Genomic DNA, 11,278 nt, shown 5'->3' with positions numbered 1-11,278 from the left:
AACAGAAAATATGAGGCATATGCTGCATTCGTGACATGTCGGAACTAAGAAACTCAGAAATGTACAACTTGAAACTCGTTGTAGGAAGATGATACCCAAGTTTCCCACTTGGAAAGTATCCAAATCAACAAATAGGAAGCTCTATGCAAATAACTTAATTTTAACTCTGAGGTTCTCAGTTTCCGACTTGCAGTGGTGGAAAAAGTACTCAAAAGTCCTACTGTAGCAAAAGTAAAGATACCTTAATAGAAAATGACTCAAGTAAAACTGAAAGTCACCCAGTAAAATACTACTTGAGTAAAAGTATTTGGTTTTAAATATACTTATGTTTTTACAAGTAAATGGAATTAAGTATCAAAAGTAAAAGTATTAATAATTTTAAATTCCTTATATTTGCAAACCAGACAGCACAATTTTTTTTTTTTAACAGATAGCCAGGGGCACACTACAACACTCTGCCATTAATTTACAAACAAAGCATTTGTGTTTAGTGAGTCTGTCAGATCAGAGGCAGTAGGGATGACCAGGGATGTTCTCTTGATAAGTGTGTGAATTGGACCATTTTTCTGTCAAAATGTAACAAGTACTTTTGGGTGTCAGGGAAAATGTATGGAGTAAAAAGTACATTATTTTCTTTAAGAATGTAGTGAAGTAAAAGTAAAAGTTGTAAAAAACAAATAGTAAAGTACAGATACACCAAAAAACTACTTAAGTAGTACTTTAAAGTATTTTTCCTTAAGTACTTTACACCACTGCAGACTTGTCATGAAAGCACTATTATTCTAATGTTTGGTAGGTTGGCATGGTCATTATGACAGACAATCTATCATTTAAGGCATACATTCTTATTCAACACATGGTTAGATTTCCAACAGCTCATATTTTCAATGTCCATATTAATAAACAAATGATCAAAAACATTGTTTTTTCTCAATGTCAAATAAAATAATAACGAACCAACCTATCCTAAGATGAATGCATTAAAGTAAGTCGCTTTGGATAAAAGCATATGCTAAAGAACAAAAATCGAAGTTTTTTGTTTTCAGTTCAGGAGTTCCGGCCTGTGTTTGCGCTGGTGCAACTTCAGATGGTCCAGTCGTTTGAAGCGGAGTCCACACACAGCGCAGCAGTAAGGTCTCTCCCCGGTGTGGATGCGCAGGTGCACTTTCAAAATGTCTGCGCGTGTGAAGCTCTTGTCGCACATAGTGCAGCGGTGGGGTTTCTCCTGCGTGTGTATCCGCTGATGCAGCTTGAGGTTCCAGAGCCGACTGAATTTGTTCCCACAGATGGAGCAGCAGTAGGGCTTGTCTGTCGTCTGGCTGCACTTGTGCCTCTTCAGGTCGGAGAAGGAGGTGAAGCCCTTGCCGCAGTGGCTGCAGAGGTGGAGTCCCTCTGCCTGGTGGACCCGCTGGTGGACCTTGAGGTTGCAGGCCTGGGTGAAAGTCTTACCGCACTGGGTGCAGGAGTATGGAGGCCCAGATCCTGACTGTCTACCAATTTTGTGTGTCTGCTTGTGGGCCTTGAGGGAACCAAAGTCTGGGAAGGTCATGGTACATTGATTGCAGGCATGACGCCTCCCCCCTCCTCCTGTTACCTGCTCTTGTGAATGATCTCTGAGGTTTAGAGAGTGTCCAAAGTCGTCAGCGGCATCATACAGGCTCTCTGTATTGTTGTTGTGGGCTGAGCTTCCAGAGTGGATGGAGGTTAGCCCCCTGTGGCCAGCTCTGTTACCTGACTCTGGGACACCGTGTTCTGGGTACAAGACACTGGAGTCCTGTAGGTACCCCTCCTCGTTGATCAACAGGCAGTTCCGGTCTCCCACCTCCGGGTGGGGGGGTGGCGTTGGCGACCCCACCTGCTCTCTCCGGCTCTGATGGGGGCGAGGCATGTGGGAGCGATGGTGATGGTCTCCCCCCTCAGACCCCCCCAGGTTCACTTGGTAGTGACCCACAGCTCCGTAGCTCAGCGCCCCCAGACGAGACGGAGAACCAGGAAGCCTATCCAGCCCTTCCATGTCTAGAAGATGGTCGCTACCACCATCACCGCTGTAACCAGACTTCTCAAAGGTGCCCCCAAGGTCCTCCATGCTGTAACGAGGGCGGTAGAGAGGGTCAGTGGGGTCCTCTTGCTCTCCCTCGGGGCCCAGTGGTTCAGGCCCCTGGTTTAGACCGGACCCCCAGTCATCCTGGCACCGCTGTAGATCCTGCTGAATAAAACTCTTACTGGGCCCCGAGATGTCTGAACCATCGGCCTCTGAAGAACACAGGAGACATGAGGCATTAGAAGCATTAATATTTAAGACATTAGAAATAGTAGAAATGGTAGTAGAGTAACTGTAATGTTAAATGTCTACTTACAGTTTCAAGTTGACTTTCCATGTATAATAATGAATACATTTGAAATGACACAGCATACTATAAAAGTTACTCTTGTTATCATTCTCATCATCATAAAAGGTAGGCAATTGTCTGTGTTATGTTTGTTGTAAACTCCTGACTCACCATCCAGGCAGAACTCCCATCTCTCCTGTAGTTCAGTGTTGTGGAGAGGCTCCTCTTTCAGCAGACTGTCCAGCTTCTGACCTCCGACCTCTGTGGACTGGAAGAGCAAATGATTCTGACTAAATGATGGATAAACTGACAGTGACTGAATAGAGCTGACATGATGGTTTTCTATTCAGAACTCTCCTCTGGGACCCCAGACATCTCACAACTTTGTCATAGCCCTGAACTAGCATACTTGATTCAAGTAGTGAAGGGCTTGAGGATTCGTTGACAAGTTGAATCAAGTGTTTAAGTTCTGGAACAGTTCAAATATGAGGAGAGGTTTGAAAAAGGCTGCCCAATTCTTCCCCACAATTCTAATATGTTTTTTAAAATATATTTCTAACTGAGCATTTTGTAACACTGCACCCTCCACTCTTCACAGGTGTTTAGTCCCCTAGATACAAGAGGTTCTCCTAGGGGTGGTGGCCTCAGCCTCCATGAGTTTAGTCAGTCCCCTACCTACCTCAGAGGTTCTCCTAGGGGTGGTGGCCTCAGCCTCCTCCAGATCATTGAAGGTTGTTTCCCCAGCCACGCCCCCACAGCTGCTCCACTCCTCCCCTGGTACCTTCTCCTGCTTCAAGCCACGCCCCCTCTCCACACCTGGCCACAGGTAAACAAAGAGAACATTTCATTTGGAGTAAAAGGCAAGTAACATTGTGGATAATGGAGTCTCCTCACATCAGATGAAGGAAACATCTTATTAAGATGCCACCACCAGCCATGACTTTGACTCTTTTCTTAAACCAAAACTGTCTGATCAGTGATCACCAAAGTATGAAAGGTACACAATACAGCAGCCCATCTTCAGAGTGATTCCTCCATATGGCCATTTCCATGTAAAAGTACCCATGAGCACCAACATGTAAAGTTCATAGGAGCATGTCAAATGAAAGTTAGGAGACTACATTTGGGGGAAATGAAAGCCTAGATTCTTTTCAACCATTTTCCATAAAAAAATTAGGCCTGAGTAAAGGCTTTGATTTCTGGTTAAAAAGACAGAAAAGGGGTCTTAGAAAACATCTAGCAGGAAAAAGTCTTAAGGTATCAGAAATACATCAGAACACAATAATGTTGAAGTAAAGACCCCTGTCAAGTAATAAACACATATTTTGTTTTGGAGAAATGATTTGCCTTCTGTAAGTTTAAGAAACTTTGCCTTTAATTCCGTAACCAAAACCCACATATGTTTAAGATATTTTCTCATTTCTGTCCCTCATGAGGGAGGATAATGAAAGTTCACAGAAGTTACAAGTAATGGTATACCTACCAATTAGTTAGTGTTTTTACTGATATCAATTTGTTTCTGAATTATTAAGTGATTAAAACTCGTTATTCTGCTACCAAATCAGTATCAGAATGACTGATACTCCAATTGAATTGGCTACATTGAGAAATCATAGTCTGTCCTCCCTTCTACTGGCATACTGTTATGTTCAGCTCATAACTGTTTTCTTTCTTTCTGTCGTCTGGTGGTCAAAGCAAGAGTGTGTAAACAGTCTGGTCAACCCCTCCCTCTCAGTCGCTGCCTCTTCTCTCTCCAGTTTCTGTTACCTCTCTTGCTCTTACTGACACCTACCCATGAGCCCCCTCTCTTTCCATTTACTGTAACCAACATCCTCACCCACTGAACACCGATCGACACCGGACGTCCATGGATTTTGAAAAGTAGTTGAAATTTGGTCAGTCCACCCTGGCCTTGATTTTAACGTCCACAGACGTCGTTTTGGGTGCTGGTCCGGCCATGATTTCAACATCTACAGCCTTGATTTGGCCCAAACATAGACGCCCATGATTGGTGGCTATTATTCTAATGACCAAATCTACAACCAATCATAGACATTTATGTTTCACAAGTTTGGACAGTACAGTAAAGAGCATAGTTCAGTACAGTACATTTCACTACAGTAGAGCAGACTAGAGTAGTATAATGTACTATACTGTACAATAAAAAAGTAACAATCGCTAGCTAACAACCTCCTTTTCCACATGGAAAAGACGGAGAGAGACTTGCTAGCTACGTTAGCTAGCTAGCTGGGATTTTCTACAAGGAATCTGCCTCCCGAAAAAAGCTTCTCTCAAGTGGGTGTGACACTTACTCCCATTGCCCGCTGTGCTGCTGCTTGGATTCCACCTGGCGATCTGTTCACCGTCTGCCCTGCCCTGTCTCCCAGTCTGGTATAGGTACCCCCGCCACACTCCCCCCTCTCTCCAGAGCTTTCGCTCGCCTCCAGCACACATGCACTGTGAGGCGAGTGACTCTGAACTTACAATAGCTAGCCCCAAGTTGTTATATTTTTCGCCTGTGCTTTGTGCCATTTGCCTCATGACTCCTGCGTGCTTTGTTGACTATGAACTTGCTTATTTACCCAACCGTGGGACAGTCTGTTTGTTCCCACACTCGGGACTCTGACTCTCTATTGGTTACACGGACTCTTGGCCTCCCATCCTATTCTAACTTACTGTACTAAATTTACTGTACTATTCTAACCACCTCTCGCCAGCTTTGTATTCATGTTACCTGATGAAATTGCTGTACAATATGATCTTGTTGCCATCTAATCCACATTCAAATGTTATGAAATCAACACTGAAGAGCTCTCCCTGTCCTCTGCCGTGCCCTGATTGTATTATTGCTGATTATATCTGGAAATGTGCATGTACAGTACATCCTGACCCATCTACTGTTGCTAGCCCCAATTCTGATATCTGCCTCATCGATTTCTGCTCTCGTAAAAGCCTGGGTTTTCTGCACGTTAACACTAGAAGCTTATTACCTAAAATGTATCAATTGAAAGTGTGGGTTCACAGCTCCAATCCAGATGTGTTGGTCATTACTGAGACGTGGTTAAGAAAGAATGTTTTGAACACTGATGTTAACCTTTCTGGTTAGAACCTTTTTCAGCAAGACAGATCTTCCAAAGGTGGTGGAGTGGCAATCTTTACCAAGGAACACCTTCAGTGCTCAGTTGTCTCCACCAAGTCTGTACCCAAACAATTTGATTTGCTGTTTTTACGCATTAAAAACGTTCAAATAGCTCTTTGTTGACTGTTGCTGGGTGTTATCGTCCACCATCAGCACCGGCCTGTACCCTAAATGCCCTAAGCTCTCTCCTTGCCCCTTACACTAAGTCTGAATTTGTCCTGCTAGGTGACCTAAACTGGGACTTGCTTAAACCACCTGACCAAGTTCTAAAGCAATGGGACTCCCTAAATATTTCTCAGATTATTACCAATCCCACCAGGTATGACTCCAAACACCCAGAAAACATACTCTCCTTGATGTTATCCTTACAGATAATCCTGGTCTGTTTTTTTTCTGTAATGACCTTAGTAATGACTGTTTTACAGCCTGTGTTCGTAATGGCTGCTCAGTGAAACGACCTGTCCTGACTTGTCATAGACGCTTGCTAAAAAACTTTAATGAGCAAGCCTTCCTTCATGATCTGGCCTCTGTAATTTGGTGTAGAATCAGCTTGATCCCCTCTGTCGAGGACGTTTGGACTTTCTTTTTTTATATTTTCCAGTGGTACCGTTAACAAATACGTGCCCATAAAGAATATAAGAATTAAAAACAGGTTCAGCCCCTGGTCTGACCGTGATCTGGCAGAGTTACTCCACCTCAAGAATTCCATTTGGTAAATCGCTCAGCACACGCATACTCAGGCTGACTGGCTCCCGTTCAGGCAAATTAGAAATAAGTGCACTCAGGCTATCAGGAAGGCCAAAGTTAGTTACTTTAAGGAGCAGTTCTCTCTCTGTGGGTCTAACCCCAATAAATTCTGGCAAATTAAGACCTGGATAATAAACCCCCCTCCTCACAGCTGCCCATGTCCCTTAATGTTGATGATGTGGTTGTTACTGACAAGGAACACATGGCTGAGCTCTTTAATCCCCGCTTCATTAAGTCAGGATTCATATTTGACTCTGTCATGCCTCCTTGCCCGTCCAACATTTCCTCATCTCCCACCCCTTCTAATGTGACTATCCCTGATGCTCCTCCCTGATTTTCCCCTGCCCTGCTACAAAATTTCTCCCTGCAGGCTGACCGCGGTGCTAAAGGATCTCCTTAAACTTGACCCCAGAAAAACATCTGGTTCAGATGGTTTAGACCCTTTCTTCTTTAAGGTCGATGCCCCTATCATCGCCAAGAATATCTCTGACCTTTTTAACCTCACTCTCCTCTCTGGGTAGGTTCCCATTGCTTGGATGGCAGCCACCGTGCGTACTTTAAAGGGGGAGATCTAGCTGATCCTAACTGTTATAGGCCAATTTCTATTTTGCCCTGTTTATCAAAAATGTTGGGGAAAACTTGTCAATAATCAACTGACTGGCTTCCTTGATGTCTATAATATTCTATATGCTCAGGTTATGGATGTGTCACTGCATCCTTAAAGGTTGTAAATGATGTCAACAGTGCCCTTGATTCTAAGCAATGTTGTACTGCTATTTTTTATTGACTTGGCCAAAGCTTTTAATACAGTAGACCATTCCATTCCTTTGGGCTGGCTATGGAGTATTGGTGTCTCGGAGGGGTCTTTGTCCTGGTGCGCTAACTACCTCTCTCAAAAAGTGCAGTGTATAAAGTCAGAACATTTGCGGTCTCAGCCACTGTCACCAAGGGAGTACCCCAAGGCCCAACACTCTTCTCAATTTACATCAACAACATAGCTCAAGCAGTAGGAAGCGCTCTCATCCATTTATATGCAGATGATACAGTCTTATACTTAGCTGGCCCCTCCCTGGATTTTGTGTTAAATGCTCTACAACAAAGCTTTCTTAGTGTCCAACAAGCTTTCTCTGCCCTTAACCTTGTTCTGAACACTTCCAAAACAAAGGTCATGTGGTTTGGCAAGAAGAATGCCCCTCTTCCCACAGGTGTTATTACTACCTCTGAGGGTTTAGAGCTTGAGGTAGTCACCTCATACAAGTACTTGGGAGTATGGCTAGACAGTACACTGTCCTTCTCTCAGCACATATCACACCTGCAGGCAAAGGTTAAATCTAGACTTGGATTCCTCTATCATAACCGCTCCTCTTTCATCACAGCTGCCAAACTAACCCTGATTCAGATGACCACCCTAACCATGGTAGATTACGGAGACATAATTTATAGATCGGCAGGTAAGGGTTCTCTCGAGTGGCTAGATGTTCTTTACAATTCGGCCATCAGATTTGCCACCAATGCTCCTTATAGGACACATCACTGCGCCTATCTATTCCATAAAAAAATCAGCTGTTTCCAGCTACAGTAGTCATTTACAACATTACCAATATCCATACTGTATTTCTGATCAATTTGATGTTATTTTAATGGACTAAAAACTTGCGTTTCTTTCAAAAACAAGGACATTTCTAAGTGACCCCGAACTTTTGAACGGTAGTGTACATGCAATGGATGATATTACATATTTCTACCTTTGTGTACCTATTCAGGATACATCATGAAGAGAATGACATTCAAATCCATAATTATGCATTTCTGTGTAGTACACATCAGCGACCGATTATGTATTTCCATTACCGTAAATCTGTTATCGGGTGTAAATCCATTTAACTTACTGTAGTTCAATAAGCAATATATTACTGTATACAGTGCCTTCAGAAAGTATTCACACCCCTTGACTTTTTCCACATTTTGTGTTGCAGCATACATTTAAAATTGATTAAATATAGATTTTCTTTTGTCAATAACCCATCATGTCAAAATGAAATTGTTTTTCTAAATGTTTACAAATTAATACAAAATGTAAAGCTGAAATGTCTTGAGTCAATAAGCATTCAACCCCTTTGTCATGGCAAGCCTAAATAAGTTCTGGAGTAAAAATGTGCTTAAGTCACATAATAAGTTGCATGGACTCACTCTGTGTGCAATAACAGTGTTAAGTATTTTTTTAATGACTACCTCCTCTCTGTACCCAACACATAAAATCATCTGTTTGGTCCCTCAGTCGAGCAGTGAATTTCAAACACAAATTGAACCCCAAAGACCAGGGAGGTTTTCCAATGCCTCGCAAAGAAAAGCACCTATTGATAGATGGGGAAAATAAACAAAGCAGACATTGAATATCCCTTTCAGCATGGTGAAGTAATTAATTCAACTTTGGATGGTGTAACAATACACCTGTAGTGGAATTTTACTGTCTCTTTCTGCTTACAGTCTCTCACACTTATTATACATGTTTTACCTGCTGCATACTTAGAAATGTGGCCGCCATCGACAGACAGGGTATTTGAGGTTTGCTCTTATAAGAATATTTTGAAGATAAATACACAATGCAGGGGATGAGAGGACGAGAGGACTAGACTTAATAGGGAATTGTCAATAGAAAGAGTTGGTTTTCACTTCAACAGCTGTTTAGAATCTGTTGAATATCTGTCCTGAACTCAGAGCTACGTGTGCCATGTTTTCATTGGTCTGTACATTGAGTCTGGAGCAGGATACTTGTTATTTGGCCATTGGCCCAGTTGTACTGCAAGGACTTCTGATTGGTCAACCCCAGGCTAGGCTGGAGGGTTATAAGTGGCATCCTGTTTCTTTGTTCTGTGGAGAAAAGCTGAGGACAGGGGAGACTGAACATCTACCTCCCAGCATAACATCTATGATTTGTCCTTCTCAAAAAAATCTATTTTTCTCCCCGATTTGCTTTGGAGTTAGTGTTACTGAAGAATAACATCAATTGCTAACACTCTCACAAGGTCAGCTCAGCGGGAGTGGAATTATTGGCTGAATACCCAGACTCTGTGGTTGCTAGGTGTTTTCTTCCTGAGCAGCCGGTCTCTGGGAGAAAACACTTTGCTGAGAAATGATGTACTTGGCTATCTTTGTGTAACAAGTAGTGATAGTATAAATATGCTGAGGGGGAAATACCTCATCAGAGCTTCTGACTAACTTCCACACAAAGTGCTGTTTGTCTGTAATCTCTCCGCTGACGTGAATAAACATAAATTCATTTAAGCTTGACTTTGGGGTCCTTAGTGGTAATTTCCACAACACACCCAAAGATACAGGCGTCCTTCCTAACTCATTTGCCTGAGAGGAAGGAAACCACTCAGGGAATTCACCATGAGGCCAATGGTGACTTTAAAACAGTTACAGAGTTCAATGGCTGTGATAAAAGAAAACTGAGGATGGACCAAGAACATTGGAGTTACTCCACAATACTAACCTCATTGACAGAGTGAAAAGGAAGCAAACCTGTACAGAATAAAAATATTCCACAACATGCATCCTGTTTGCAACAAGGCACTGTACGGAACAAAAATATTCCAAAGCATGCATCCTGTTTGCAACAAGGCACTAAAGTAATACTTCAAAAAAATTGTCAAAGCAATTCACTTTTTGTCCTGAATACAAAGGGTTATGTTTTGGGCAAATCCAACACATCACATTACTGAGTACCACTTTACATATTTTCAAGGATAGTGGCATCATGCTATGGGTATACTTGTAATTGTTCAGGACTGGGGAGTTTTTCAGGATAAAAACTAAACGGAGCTAAGCACAGGCATAATCCTAGAGGAAAACGTGGTTCAGTCTGCTTTCCACCAGACACTGGAAGATTAATTCACTTTTTATTAGGACAATAACCTAAAACACGGCCAAATCAACAATGGAGTTGTTTACCAAGACAGTGAATGTCTCTGTGGACAAGTTACAGTTTTGACTTAAATCTACTTGAAAATCTATGGCAACACCTGAAAATTGTTGTCTAGCAATGATCAACAACCAATTTGACAGAGCTTGAAGAACTTTTTAAAATAATAAATGGGCAAATGTTGCACAATCCAGGTGTGGAAAGCTCTTAGAAACGTACCCACAAAGACTCACAGCTGTAAATGCTGCCAAAGGTGCTTCTACAAAGCATTGACTCAAGGGTGTGACTGCGTACGTAAATTGGATATTTCTGTATTTGCAACCATTTTTTAAAAACATGTTTTCACTTTGTCATGGAGTATTGTGTGTAGATGGGTGAGAAAAATATGAACGTAATCCATTAATTCAGGATGTAACACAGCAAAATGTGGAATAAGTCAAGGGGTATGAAAGCACTGTATACTGTCTTCAGATTTCTCTCTCTCTTCACCTGTCTGTGAGGTTCCAGAGCTTCTCTCCTCGGCTTCTTCGTCAGCTCTCCCACAGTCCGCACACTTTCCCGTACGGCCTACCTCTCTGTCCCTCTCCCTGCGTCTGTTCTCCGACCACTGCAGCCTCTTCTTCAGCGACTCGACCTGCTCCCTGCTGCGGGACATCTCCTTCAGGAAGCTATCCTCCACCAGCCTGGTGATCTCGTACATGGCAGCCTTGAATACCGTCTCCATGACTCCGGAGAGCTGAGACTGGAAGGTTACGATGGCTTCAGACATCATGGAAAACTGTCTATGAGTAGCTAGCTACAGTTAACAGTTGGTAACGTTTACTTTTGTTCAGGTGAGTCAGTGTTACGATCCAGTCTAGCAAAAGGCTAGGAATCTATCTAGCTTACGTTAGCAGGCTAGCAAAGCTAGCTACTGTTGGAAGTTGTCTCTCTCCATGACGGTCCTAATAACATTTTTTATCACTCCGTGATTTAAGTTGAAGCATTTACTGTATATGAAGCTATTCGAATACATATAAATGCCAGAGGTATTGAGAGAAAACAAGGTTATGGTAGTTAGCTAACTAGCTACAGAGTCAACACAAAAAGCATCCACAAAACAACAGCACTTCCGGAAACAAACCTACGAATCGGGTA

The 11,278-nt window shown here is 42.5% G+C and overlaps 1 protein-coding gene across 1 annotated transcript; it reads right to left on the bottom strand.

Moving 5' to 3' along the window:
* Positions 1-703: 703 nt before the first annotated feature.
* On the bottom strand, positions 704-11,272 carry LOC115190409 (zinc finger protein 135-like). The gene is made up of 4 exons (XM_029748735.1): positions 10,631-11,272; positions 3,010-3,146; positions 2,502-2,598; positions 704-2,253 (listed from the first exon to the last, which is right to left on the bottom strand). The coding sequence occupies exons 1-4, from the start codon at positions 10,911-10,913 to the stop codon at positions 1,043-1,045; spliced, it is 1,728 nt and encodes a 575-aa protein (XP_029604595.1). The 5' UTR covers positions 10,914-11,272; the 3' UTR covers positions 704-1,042.
* Between the last annotated feature and the right edge of the window lie 6 nt (positions 11,273-11,278).

Source organism: Salmo trutta, chromosome 4 (assembly GCF_901001165.1).
Source record: "Salmo trutta chromosome 4, fSalTru1.1, whole genome shotgun sequence".
NCBI classification, from domain to species: domain Eukaryota; kingdom Metazoa; phylum Chordata; class Actinopteri; order Salmoniformes; family Salmonidae; genus Salmo; species Salmo trutta.
This window is presented reverse-complemented; position numbering and strand designations above follow the sequence as displayed.

What these genes read in the sequence shown, in the direction of transcription:
- LOC115190409 (XM_029748735.1), bottom strand. Translation starts at nt 10,913, where the DNA reads ATGATGTCTGAAGCCATCGTAACCTTCCAGTCTCAGCTCTCCGGAGTC. An exon ending in CCCCTAGGAGAACCTCTGAG is followed by an intron (nt 2,599 to 3,009) that starts GTAGGTAGGGGA and finishes TTGCTCTTCCAG; the next exon opens with TCCACAGAGGTCGGAGGTCA. An exon ending in ATGGGAGTTCTGCCTGGATG is followed by an intron (nt 2,254 to 2,501) that starts GTGAGTCAGGAG and finishes TGTGTTCTTCAG; the next exon opens with AGGCCGATGGTTCAGACATC.